Source organism: Cylas formicarius, unplaced genomic scaffold (genome assembly GCF_029955315.1).
Source record: "Cylas formicarius isolate icCylForm1 unplaced genomic scaffold, icCylForm1.1 PGA_scaffold_4__25_contigs__length_36172078, whole genome shotgun sequence".
Lineage (NCBI taxonomy): Eukaryota > Metazoa > Arthropoda > Insecta > Coleoptera > Brentidae > Cylas > Cylas formicarius.
The window spans coordinates 3,959,334-3,973,943 of NW_026844334.1; the positions used below are offsets into that span (position 1 = coordinate 3,959,334).

The 14,610-nt window shown below is 35.3% G+C and overlaps 1 protein-coding gene across 1 annotated transcript in view; it reads left to right on the forward strand.

The window, feature by feature from the left end:
- Positions 1–14,610, forward strand: part of LOC132700509 (alkaline phosphatase-like) — a 132,860-nt gene that overhangs the window by 11,035 nt on the left and 107,215 nt on the right. Inside the window, exon 2 of the mRNA XM_060667874.1 lies at positions 5,580–5,841. Coding sequence (XP_060523857.1) covers positions 5,706–5,841 — 136 coding nt within the window. The 5' untranslated portion in view covers positions 5,580–5,705. The remainder of the gene's footprint in view (positions 1–5,579; positions 5,842–14,610) is intronic.

The following is a 14,610-nucleotide window of genomic DNA, read 5'->3' on the forward strand; positions in this document are numbered from 1 at the left end:
ACGTAAACTCAATTCCCGTTTCGTCGCGAAGCATTCTTTAACCGGGCATAATAAAACCGCTTTCCTTGCGTTCCCGGGACGGTCCCAGAAGTATTTTTAATAATTTGCATATATTTAAAAAAGCGCCGTCTCATTTGTAACTTGTATAACAAGTTATGCTAATGGGTACTTATTTGAATGAATAGAAGTCTCTCTTGTTCGCGATTCTTTATCCACCCCTTTGTTTCGGAACTCTTTTAGAGAAAAAAGAGGCTCCTCTCTTTTTCATTATTCTACTAATCGATTTTTGCTCCAACTTTTGAATACTTCCGTACTGGCAGAAGTTGTTCTGTTAGTTAGTTAGTTAGTTAGTTCTTTCTGCTTGACATTACTCATCTCTATGAATCATGTCTATTAAAATGCCTTTGATTGCAAGATACGATCTTTTAACATTTGAAGTCAATATGCCACTTTCAGAAACATACAACATGCAACAACATATAAGTGTACAACGTATATAATGGTCATTGTTTATTAAACGTAATATATTATTTTAAAATTTATTTTAGAACTGTGAATGTTTAAAATGGTTGGCATAGTTAGCAAACATGAGAATGCGTCCTAGTCCTCGTCTTGAAAATTTTCTTCTTTTAATTGCTTAGCTACATTGCATCTGTACTTCAGAATGGAAGGTGCCGTTTCAGCAGCCTAGTGCTGATGTAAGCAGTCCACCAGATATTCCGGGGGTATGTGTAGGGACTAATGAGATATGTCATAACACAACACACTGAAGAATTCTTCTGCACATAGAAACTGAACAAACTGAAACTTATCGTGGCAATCTACACTAGTTATAACAATATCCAATAGCTGAAGAACCGAATTTGGTCAACCATTTCGCTTCAAGTTGCATGCTATGATTTGGGATCCATTCTCTGTGTTCTACAAGTCACTCTAGTTTCTAATGAAATATTCTAGACACAAAGAGTTCTTATATATTCTCTACGTACATTAAAAATCTTTGTTTTTATTAATATAGTATGGTGACCATACTACCGAGTAGTATTTTAGTTGAGAATGAATGTAGGTGAAGTATAGTAGTTTTATGCTTTCAATGTAAAAGTTAAGTAAAGTAAAGCTTTATTCGTATTTCAAAATACATAGTATTTTATCCCAGGTCATAATGTCCATTCATCACATTTCTATTGGTGAAAATACACAAATATCTCTAAGATATATTTCACAGTATAGGAAGATTTTTATTTTATTTTTGTTTTGGGTCTTTAATTCTTTTTGTGTAATATTATGTTGTAACTTACGGAAGAATTTAGGTGCAATCTGAGAAATTCTGGGCATATATCTGCATTAACACGGGTATCACACGAGTTATTAAAATAATATGAATTAATGATGATTAAACCCAACATTTTGTAATTTTTTCTAAAAATTTAATATTTTTACAACACAATAATTGAACAATTAGTTTAAAATCGCTTATATACGGACTTAACTTAATAAGCTTTAACTTTGCTTGATGTACCAACTACTTCAGAGGACCAGAGAGGTTGCTGTGACCCTAAAGTCCCTTTTTAGGGGCATATTCTCAAATTTGACAGTAAACGTTTGTTTTTATAAATAATCAAAACTCAAGACAATTTACTTCAAAGTAAACGCAACTCCTTTGAAGGAATTGATTTATTTTATGGAATCGATAGTTTACAAAACTTCTGGATTTCTCGTCGATTTTTTGCTTTGCTCTCGAAACAGTATGATAGGCCTTTTCTAGATTCACAAATGCCAAATGCAATTTCTCATCTACTGCTAAGACCTTTTGCACCAGCTGATGTACAATAAATATGTTGTCGTAAAGGATCGGTCTGGTGTAAATCCACTTTGATCTTTGCCGACTCTGTGACCGATATTCTGCCTTTTTTTATCCTTTACGACTTTACTAAAAAGTTCTATGTCCATTGTACTATTTACACTTAGGCCTCAATAGCATCGGAATTTTGACAACTGTGTTGGAACAAAAAGTCTGAAATCTGTAATTTTGTACATCTCAAATTTCTTCGGATCTCAGAGGAAGCAGAACTTCGGTACCTCTACTACTAATATATTCACGTATGTGAAGCATACAGAACCATCTAAACTGACCAATGTGAAAATACCACCATTGCTGATGGTTTCTTGAAAATTGCATTGATTTAGTCAGTTCTTTATTTGATGACACTATTTTGGAGACCGATGGTCTAGTTTTTCCTTTGACAATTGCGTTAAAACAAAATTTCTTGAAGCAAAAAGAAGGAAACTATCTGTGGTACAGAAAGAACCAGATCCTTTTGCACTGTTGCAGCTACAGTACCTTAAAAGCCGTCGAAGACGTTTCTCAAAGAGAGGATTTAGAATTTATGGCATTATTTTGGCAAAAGTTGTCAACAATGCTATGGTTCTTTTGAGTGTGTCAAAAAAAAACTCTTGAAAACAATAAAATGCACCAAAAATAAAGAGACTTGATGTTGTGAGACTGACAGATGAAGACTATTTAGCACTATTCAGGCTATGGTCTCCTGGATAGTCGGCTTAATGCATCTTTTGTCCCAAGTGTCCAAAGAGTAAAAAACTTGATCTTGCAAATCAACAAACCTATCTTTGATTGCGTTAATGATGTCGTTTTCAATTTTCTAACTCTTCGCCATTCATCTTATTGGCTTCTTTAGAGCTGAAGTGAAACTGAAAAAGCCAACGGAGTGATTGGCGAAACATTAGCGAGTTCGTAAACATTTTATTTTTAAATAACTCTTTATTATTTACACCACAACCTCAACTAATTCCGTTTGCTTAAGCGGATTTCAAAGTCGAAACCACCAATTAGGGCGAGCGGCACCTTTATTTATTAATAACTCTTCATTGCTTACACCTCAGCCTTAGTCCGTCTCTGCATTCGGCTGATTCCGCGTGTTTAAGCAGATTCCGAAGTCGAAAGCACCAATTAGGGCTAGCGGCACCTGCACAATCGAATCGAAAAGAACAATGACATAATGAAGCGGCCTAATAATACGCGCTGTTAAAAACGGCCAGTTTTTTTTGGAGCAAATAAAATTTTTGAAATTTGCAATTTCGCTTCGAAAGGGCCCACCTTTTTGCGATATTGTTTTCGCTGCAGGTTAAATAAAATCTACGCCCACCGGCCGGTTTAATTTGATTAATACGCGTGTTGTTTTGGAGAGATGAACAAACAGTGGAGGAACGATTGTTTCGGATCGGCGATTCCCGAAGAAAAATAGAAGCCCCGATCGATCTTTACACGCTGCGGCTGATTTTTCAGAAAACAAACCGATGTTAATGGATTATTATTCGATTTCTCGCTAAATTTACGGTTTGCTCGCGGAGAAATACGAAACAAATATGCCGTATTAAATTTGAATCTGTGCGCTGCAAATGTTTACACAAACATTATTAAAAATTCAGTTCCAATAAAACACCATTTTCATTTAAAAAAATTATTTTTTTATTTATTTATGCATTAAGTTATTGCCACAAATGGATATTCAAAACAACCCCCATCATATAAAAATATTACCGTGACGCAAACAAATGCAGTAAAAAAAAGAAATCTAATGCTGTGAGAGAAAGAGATAGAATCATTCGCACTGTTCTGGGTATGGTCTTTCAGAAATTGTCCAAAATGTTTTTCAAGGATTTTCATGTTTAAGATACTATTTCTCTTGATGTCAAAAATTCATTCCCGAGCGTGCCAACATCCGAGTGTATTGATTTAGTGACTTATTTATTGAAAGGCACTATTTCTTTGACCTTTTGAAGAGTGCGTTAGAACGACACTTCTTGAAACAAAAAGAAAAAAACCTGATGCTGTAATATAGATTCAGCCTCTTGAAAACTGTAAAAATGTTTTTCAAATATTGTCGTGTTGTGGAAAATGTTTATCTATCTAAATAGTTAGCAGCATCTTACCGCATTCCCGTCATGCTTCGCCAAACCTCTCTATCCAAGGCATCCCTTCTACTGAAATGTTCTTTTGGGTCATCTCTGTTCAGGCATTCTTAATAAATTTCCCAAGCACTTCAAAGATTGTCTTTCTATTCAATTCGGCACCGTTTCTTCTGCTTTCATTCCAGTTCTTACTTCCTCATTGATTTTTCTTTCTAATCGTGATATTCTTGCGCTTCGTCTGATACAATACATTTCTATAGCTAAGATCCTTCTTTTTAGATCTGTATTTAAAGTCCATACTTCTGATCCGCAGCTCAAAGCTTACTCCACTATTGCTTTCCCTACTCGCTTTTGTTTTTATTTGAGATATTTTAATCCCACCAAAATGAGTTAAGGCTTCCCAGGATTTTCGTACTTTGTTGTATTCTGTGTTTTTTTATGTATATCCTACCCCGTTTTTATCAGCAAGTGCTCCTAGATATTAAATTTCTCCACTTAGTTGATACCTACATCACCATTAACTAAACATTGAGATCGAATATCGCTCTTTACTACCAAGTACTCTGTTTTCCCAAGACTCATCTGTAACCTCTACTTTGTATATTCTCCGTAAAGCCGAATACATGAATTCTAAAATGAGGAACTTGTATTTGTTGGCAACAGTTTGGCATTAGTTAGTTAAATCTGTAATTTTGTATATCTCAAAATTTCTTCCGACGTCAGTGAACGCAGAATACTACTACTAATAGATTGACGGATGCAGAACCATCTAAACTTACAACTGTTAAAATACCACCAGTGTTTTAAACTTGGGTGTTATCCAGTAGACAGTTGAAATTAATTCTGATTTAGAAAAAGAGGACTAAAGATGGTTTTTTGAAAATTGCATTGATTTAGTGAGTTCTTTAGTAGATTTTGAAGACCGATGGTCTAGTGTCAAAAAAATTTTCTCGAAAACAATAAAATGCACCAAAAATAAAGAGACTTGATGCTGTGATACTAACAGATAAAGACTATTTAGCACCGTTCAGGCTCCTTGATAGTCGGTTTAATGCAGTTGATATTATACAGTAAGCCAGAAAAATTTTAATCAGGGTTCAAGAACGTCTAATTTTGGTGAAAAAGTCCTGGTACACTGACAAAGACCAAATCAGTTTTCGCAATTTATCTTTTGACCCAAGTCCCAAGTGCCCAAAGAGTAAAAAACTATCCTTGATTGAGTTGATAATGTCGTTCTCAATTTGGAGGTGACATTACATTTTAGAAATTATTTTTGACAACATAGGCGTTCCTATTTAGTCAAAAAATGCCACCAAAGTTATAAATGGGAATGGCTGACCTAAGAAAATGAAGCTGAAACTTGACCTTCAACATTTCCTTTCTCAACTTTTTTTTTTCGTGGTGCCTTGGGAATGTCCTGGATTATCGTCATATAGACAGGGATTTTATAAACCTAGTTGCTGCACCTGATACCTCAAAAACATTCGTAACTATCACACATATCATATGTCCAAAATGTATCCACTCAGAATTTTAAAGAATACACTACTAACTTAAAGAAATTTACGCGGCGGTCCCTCATATTTGAGTGCACAACCCTCTAGTTAATTTCCCGTCGACGCATCGATAACAATCGTCTCATTTTGCAGGATATCTTCCCAGCGTCGGTCTTTCAAAAACAACAAGAAGCCACCGGTCCGCAGTCGACGATCGACAGCTACGAAGATGTGATTGTTTTCAGATGACAAAAAAGCCCTAATAATCTCGGAGGAACAATGCTCGTGAGTGCGCTATTGAACGGCGGCACGTTTCTGTGCTTGACTTTAATTTTTGCCGCCGGAGGAGCATCGCCAGCGAAAATCCAGCAGCAGCAACAACAACAACAACAGCAGCAGCAGGAAAAATTGCAGGGTGAGTTTTCCATTTCGTTTTCCGTTACGCTCGGCGGATCGAGTGATTCGATCGCTTTCGGGTTGGACGCTCGTCGGAGGGGATTCGAATCGACTTTCCAGAATTAACTCACAACGTCTCGATCCTGAGGCACGGCACTTAAACCTTTTGAACTCGAATGGTAATAGTCAACGGCAATGATTGCAAATATAAACTGTTCTTCTCCCGATACCATTCTAATTCTAGAACACCCTTACTTAAATATTTTTTTACGACATTTCTGGATTCCTTCTGCGTCGGTTTTTGCTTAGTCGAACTTGCTGACAACAGCTTCGATTTGCAACCGCGAAAATTCTTAAAAAATCAAAACCTCCAAAATCTAATATTGCAAAGCCTGGACGTATTGCCCTAAAATCTCTAAAATGTAATCCAGATATGGTAATCCTAAAAGCAGATTAACGAAATGCTACGATGGTCATGAACACAAATGAATATCATGAAAAAATTCAATATATTCTTACAGATGGGTCATATCGTCAACTTAAAAAAGATTCTACGTCAGCTATAGATTTCAAACTTAAATCTTCTTCTCTATCAGATCTGTCTAAAATTCCTCATCTCTACGGACTCACAAAGATTCACAAACCAGGATTGCTCCTTCGACCTATTGTCAGCACCATTGCTTCTCCAACAATTCTCTAGCCAAATATCTAGCTTCCTTATCAAAACCTCTTACAGGGAAAACTGATAGTTTTGTAATTAATTCCATTCACTTCATTAAAAGCATTAGATTAGAAACACAAGTTATTCTGGCTAGTTTCCCTCTTTACCAAAGTTCTTATTCCTGAAACTCTCAATAGCATTTCTGATATATTAAAATCCGAGAATCTGGAACCAAACATTCTCACGTTAATCGAAAAATGCTTGTCTGGAACATATTTTTCCTATAACGGTCAAATTTTTGAACAAACGTCGGGAACAGCTATGGGTCCACTATCATCAGTCATCGCGAATATATTTATGGAAGGCTTTGAGAAGAAAGCTCTCGACACCTTTCATCTCAAACCAAAATTATGGAAACGATAATACTTTTGTTATTTGCCTTCATGTTCGAGAAACCATAGTAGATTTTCTTAGACATTTAAACTCTATACACCCTAACATACGTTTTACCATTGAGTTGGAAACTAATAATAACCTTCCATTCTTAGATATTCTTATCAATAGAAAATCAGACCTAACATTGGGTCATTTTGTTTACAGAAAACCTACGCACACAGATTGATACCTTAATGCATGGCCACATCACCATGCGGCCCAAAAATCATCGGTTATCATATATATTGTTTACAGAGCCGTAAAACTATCTCAGCCTGAGTCACTGAACCCAGAATCAAAACACCTTACCTCTGCTCTTCTGTCTAATAACTTCCTAATTAAAGATATTAAGCGTTCCATCAAGAAATATACTTCAACAGAATCTTCCGATAGCAATGAGGCCGAAAGCAATCTTGCCACTGTGGTCCTTCATTACATTCAAAATATATCAAAAGTTCCAAAGAAATATAACTTCAAAACCAGATTTACCACTTGTCCAAAATTCTCTCAACATCTTCGGTCCGTCAAAGACAAAATTCCATTTGAGATGCCAAGAGTTTACAGCATTCCATGCATATCCGGCAAAGAATATATCAAATTTTATTAGGTAAAACTTAAACTAACAACGAAAAATAAGAAAGTCTACAAACAACCTCACAATCTTAACCGCGACTCAGGTCTTTATCTATCACCAATATGGGAGTCAATCACCCGAGACGGTGTTTATGCGCCTCATTTAGCTCCGCCCCCCTCAAACAATATGTGAGCATGTACAGAGTAAAATGCGAGTCAGTTTCAGACAAGGAAGCTAACAGGATGATTGGCGAAACGTCAGCAAGTTCGAGTCAGCAAAAACCGACTCAGGAGGAATCCAGAAGTTTTGTAAAAACTATTACAGTAGCCTGTGGAAGTTTCTTTGAAAAATGATGCAACAATTTCATTAAACGATGCTTTAGTCACAAGTTTGCCTAGGCTGGAGGAGCGAGTGTTTAATAAACGATTGCCTACAGAAGTTGAGAAATGTGTTGCTTGCTATACTTGTTCTACAACCGCCACAACTACAGCACGAATATTTATTTTCGATGAGCATCTTCTTCAAATCCATCGATCCAAGTCTAGCCGAAGATATAAAAATTGAGGTTAAGAATATTACTTTCTCTAAAAAGAAATTTGGATCTTATCAATGATGAGAAATTGAAATTAATTTATATCTAAAGAGGCGATTTTCAATGTTAAAAGTATTATATTCGGATAGTCTCAAAAAATTGAACCATTTTTGGATTCTATCTGTATTAAATGAACATAGGTGGTTCAAGCTTTATACCTTTATACCTTCGGTAGATCACAGAATAACATACCATTATAACGTCAACTACATTTGTTAACTGTACCTAAGCATCAAAAAGATTGGACTATATCAACTAGTTCATTTAATAAATAAGTGAATCGTTGATTTTCTTGCCATTTCTCGTTTCCTTGTTTTCTAACTATTACCAACTCTGTTAAACCATTGATGTTAGCTCTTTACGCATAGTTGGCTTTAAAAGCACCTTTCCTGAGAACGAAGCTGTGTAAGACCCATATGCCTTCGGCATGTTATTATATTCGCCCTTTCATCTGTTCCTTGTGGTTTGAAATAACCAACTTTATTATTTTTAATAATATAGGTACATGATTAATTCAATAAAAGGAGCATCCCGACCATTTATTTAAACACTATTAAAGCACGCTTCAAACATTATTCTACATATTGAAAATATTAAGGTCGTTGATTATAGACTTAGAGTCTTGGGTATCACACATCGCTTTGAAAGTGGTAAAAGGAAACATCAGAATGGTCTACCTCCGCCACATAAAAAAGCAGCGTTCTAATTACTGAAGGATACAGGATTGGTAAAGCCACATATTTACGCAACAAAAATTAGTAACAAAATTTTAATCGCAGCAGTAGAGATTAAAAGGAGAATTTCCCGTTGTAAATGTGAAAAATATTATTAAATTTTCTTAGTTTTGTCTGGCTTTGGTTTTGTTTTTTCTTAGTTAGTTTGCTATTTACACCCACCGCTGGATATATGCTATTACCCAAACAAAATCCGGTTGTTACCAATAATTTAATATATTCAATAATTCCTATGCTTCCACTACTTTCTTGACAAGCAAAGTTATTAAATACCAATAGAATAACCTTTATTAAAACAAAATATATGCATAAATATATAACAGTTTTTTTAAGTTGGCACTAAGGTTTCTGGAATATTCTCCATATACTTGAAGATGCACATCCCAGAAAAAGTGCTGAACATCTTTAATTTTTGATACCTCAATATTTCCTCGGAGGACGGATGGCATAGAAGTTACTTACTCTACTACTAATATGTTCATGTGATTTTTAAACTGAAAAATGTCAAAAAACCACCAGTGTGTGAAAGTTGGGTATTTTAGGGCAGAGAGTAGAAGAAATATCAATTAATTAGAAAAAAAGGAATATTGACGGTTTTCTGAAAATCGTGCCACGATTAAACATTCTTGACAGCACTTAGCTCGAACGTGCTGTTTGGAAGCCAAAGGTAACACAGTGGCAAGAACAATTAAACAACAATCTGGGTGGATCGAGTGGGAACCCCTCCTCACACGAGAAAAAAGTCCAACTCGGTAACATTTTAAACGTCGACGAAATAACCGACTACTGGCGCTGCCGATAATCTTTTAAAAGAAAAGTCAACAGATTTAAACTTTCCTTAACAACGCCTCTTTGTTTTACGAGTCAGCTTTCCAGCAAAGCGTAAACCGTCGGTCTACCGACTTTTATCGATCAAATGGAACTTTTGTGGCCTTTTCAACGCGCCCCCGCAAATGAAAAGTGAAAAAGAAAACAGTATAATAATGGAATTAGCCGAGTCGACAGGAGAGAATGCTCGGTTAATTGGGAGCTTGTCAACAGTTTACCTTGTTTCGAAGATAATGAATTTGGTTTATTGTTGATGAAAAAACCATAAGCTCTCTTTTGTCCCTTGACTGGTACAACTTTTATAGTTCTGAACACGTCAATTTTATGTCACATTTTTTGTTACACAACATCCACGACTTCATTGAACTAAACTACCCTCTAAAAAACTGTTTAAAAAAATCGCCTCTTAACTGGTATACACAAAATCTAAAACAACTCACAAATCGAGTACAGGCTGCTCAAACTGTAAGTTTGGTCTCAAAAACAAACGGGGACATACACAGATATAAAAACATACAAAAGCATTACAAAAACCAGATAAAAACAATTAAAAAATAAGCTTTTATAAAAAATACATATTAAATTCCGATAATAGGCTCAAGGACATATGGAGACTCATTAACTATGGATGGAATTATAATAAAAAAATATTTTTCTATATCTCACACGATCTTTTAAACAGAAGCTGTTTAGGTATAGATTTCGCGACGGAATTCTTAATCTAACAGAATCTTATTTGCTAGACTGGGAACAGTTTGTGGGCGACGTAAATCCTTTTTGGTGAAGGTCTCCAGTGGCGTACCCCAAGGGTCCGCACTCGGCCCTGTATTTTTTATAGTGTATGTTGCTGATTTATGCCGTTTTTTGGGGTCTGTCAAAAGAGCTTTATTTGCGGACGATGCCAGTTTTACCTTATATGGTCCGAATTGGAATGACCTGGACAACATTATTGGAGAACTGGAGAGCAATGCGAACAATTGGTTTAAAAACAATTATTTCCAATTGAATACGGACAAAGCTCAAAAAATATTCTTTTCGCTAGATAAATACAACAAAGGCGAACGGCAGTCGGCTTAATTACACTTGATAGTAGACTTGACTGGAAAGATGATATGTTATCTCTTAAGCGAAAGCTCTCTTCCAGCTTATTCGTCCTTAGAGAAATTAGGGAGAGCCTAGACCAAAGTGCCCTAATGACAGTGTATTATGCTTTATTTCATTCCCATATATCATATGGCACAATATTATGTCAATGCTGTTCAAATATTCAGGATACAGAAAACTGTTATAAGAAAATGGCACTGCCCTGTATCTATATTCTCCAAAATCTTTTAGAAATTAACGAACATACTAATATATTCGAAGGTGCGTCTCATAGTTATCCAACACATGCAAAAAATCTTACAAGAGTTCCAAAGCACAGACTTAAACATTAACTTGTACAATAAGCTGCCAGATAGGTAGAGACATATGGCTTGTGAGGTGTTCAACACTAATATTAAAGGGTTGATTATTGAAAATTGTTTCTACAGTGTGGACGAGTATTTCATAGAAATAAAAAAATATTTTTGTATTTTATCTTATATTGACAGGCTGCAATTGTATTATCATTGTACAATATGTGGTTAATAAAATTCTTCTTCTTCTTTTTCTTCAACCGGTCAATAATTTCTGCCTTAGAGAATTCTGTGACGTAATTAGTCTCCAAGCAATATTTTCAAAAATTATAGAGCACCACGAACTAGAAAAACAGAATAGTTAAAAAAAAATTGGTTTAGTTACACAAAAAAATGTTCGTCATAAAAACTGCTACTATCGTTTTCTATAAGAGAAGAAATATCATTAGTTGTTTAAGCCGGGGCACCGAACGTGAGTCTCTGCGGGGATATATTTCACACCAAAACTCGGTTTTAAACAAACAACAAACTTTACAATACCGTTCCTCTCTCTTTAAAAGCCTTATCACCAATAAATTTAAAAAAAATAAGACAAGACATCTTCAGCCAACAAGCAAATTGCAAGCGATTTTCGAGTAAGTTCAGCCCTAGAATGTTCTATGCAATTTTTAATTTTTATATACACGTACACATTTTCTTATTTTTGCTATACGAACTAATAATATTAAAATAGTTGCTGTATATTATTTTATAGAGGTTGAACTTGGAACAATTTTAATGGCCTTCGTCTCCTTTTTTGCAATTTATGTGGTATTTTATTGTATTGTAAATTGAACGTTGCAGAATAAATGTATTATTATTATTATATATTGGACATGTGACGAGTTTAAAGCGAGCTAATCAATGGGAAAAGGTTACCACATGCCCACGAAGCTGTACGTATGCAGGATCCCTCTCGGTTTTAAATTGCTCGGTAGTCATTTATCAACTCACACGTTGCGATACCAGATCCTTGTTTAGCCCGTATACGTCACGAATGGAAGGGGTTACATAAACTAAATTCCACTTAATTTACCCTTACCCGCAACTGCCTCAATTTCGCCCGAGCGTCTTATAATTCATCATTCTTTTTCCGACGTCAGAGGGGAAGCAGCGTTTCCCTTCCGCTCGGAGGTCGAAATGGTGACATATTGTGGTACCCTTGTGTTTTCGGCTCCTCGCTTTTAGACGACAATTTTGATACATTATTTTTGAAATTTTCAATGTGACGCGAAGTTGTTTTCGTAGCCCCATTATTTCCGATCGCATTTGACTTTTAATTGCTACCAAATCACGTCATGTCCGGATAAAAAAGGGAAGCAATTGCTGCAGAATAATTGTGCAATTTCTCAAGCGTGTGACGCTTTGTCTGGAATCAATCCCGGCGAGCAAGGAAATTCGATTATTTTCCTCGCAGATCTTAATCGTTCCAGTTACAATTTTAGAACTGTGTCGTTAACTTTTCTCCGAGACGGAGGTGTAAAAAGTATCTTGTTTCGTCGCCGCAGGCGACAAGTTGCTTTTAATAAGCCGTGCTTAAAGTGGAGGGCAGGGGTCACAGTCTCTGTTCTCTGTCGACGCTTCAAATAAGTGCGAATAACTTGGGAAGAGTGTGAGTTGGGATGCTGAAATTTCTCTCCTTTTAAACTGGCCACCAGACACATATGCCCATTGGACATCCTATATTTTTTACACGATTTCTTTCTGCTTTTCGTACATCGCGATAGGTGTCCCAAAATTTGTAGCTACCGATTTCAAAATTGGCTCAAATACAAAGGTTAGTTCCCTAACCGAACCTGTAGAAATTGGGACGGGGGGGCTGGGGGGTCGGAAAGTATTTTTAATAATTTAAAACCCGCATTTGCAGGGTCTCTAAAAAAAAATAAATAATTTCTCAAAAACATTATATATTATCTAAAAAATTCTTGACCCAAAAGACGCTCGAGAACCGGATCAAAAACTTTTATTTTTGATGATTTTTTAAAATTGTACAGGGTGCGTCGGTAATTTACATATAACTGAAAATTAGGTTCCCCTTATAGAGATAATTGACCATAACTAGAAGGATGTGATCGAAAGGTCAGCCAATGCAGACAGTTAAACTTCTGTATTTAAAATTTTCGCCTATTGTACAGGGTGTTCAAGATATTCCGTGCTATGTTAAGAAACAAATGTCTCAAATTTGCAGCTATTGACTTCCACTTTAGCACATTTAGCACATTTAAATTGTTGAAACTGGTAGAATTTTTTGTTTGATTTATGTTGGTTCCCAGAAAAAAATCGTTTTCGTCAAAACTATTTACCCGATTGGCAAAATTCTTTAACCAACAGACGCGGAAGATCCAGTACTATTTCAGGCCTTTTTTCGATTATATACAGAGACTCTCTAATACGGACAAAAATCTAAAATACTTTGAAAATTCTCTTTTTCCAGAGTAAATTATCAAAGTTCGCAAAAAACATGACTAATCGGTTCAAACACAGTACTATAGGACGCATCAAGGGCAACAATTGTTGTATTTACGGTTTTCGTTTATCACATATGCTCCTCGAGATATCTGAAAATATCCAAATCAAAATCACCATTTCTCGCCTTCGATTCTGCGAAACTTCCATAGTGGTCCGCAGGAGAAAGATAGAGAAACAATGCGTTCCTCTAATACAAGAAATACAAAGCTAAAGACTTTAAACTATATAATCGCAAGCCTTAGGAGAAGTATGTGAAATTGACTTAGACACAGAAGAATCCTGCAGGCGTATAGACTTTTATTTGAAGTGCAATTGCTGTCAGAAGTTTACCTGAGAGAAAGAACATTTTGCAGTCTTCGAGACCTATTAGACAAGCCTCTCACCTTTGTCTCCTATTCATTTACAAAATCATCAACTGCTGTCTTTTTTTTACTGGTGCTCTAAAGAATGAAATTACAATTGCTCAAAAACTTCCCATAGGAGTGTCCATTTGTCCTATATTAAATTGAACTGAATAACATCAACAAAGCCATTATTTTGCCTGTCTCCCAAAGTTTTTTTTTTAGATCTGACACACAAAAACTAGTTGCTATTCACCTCTAGAAAGTACTTACCACGTATAACCTCTTAATATTAATGGAAACATTATCTTCATTGTAGTTTTGCATTTTAGATTTCGTCTAATACATAAATAATCATATCTTGTCACCAATAGATCCTTAAGTCAATTTTGTTGATAATTTTTATAGGAAATTGAAAGCTCTACATGTTCTGAACTTTGTTATTATCTTCAATTCAATCACTTTTATAGAAAACTCAATGCTCTACAAAAAAGGTTTCTAGCAATTTATCAATTACTCCACCAATTTTGAAGTTATTTGGGATATTGGGATCCTAATCCTAATAATCATAGTTTTTAATAAATATTTTCAATCAATTGATTAAATTGACAAATATTCACAACATTCATTAAAATTGGAGTTTATTTTGATTAAATGAGTTTTTAAATAATTTTGTATCACTTATTTGGGAGTACATTTCTTCGTAATCAAAATCAAA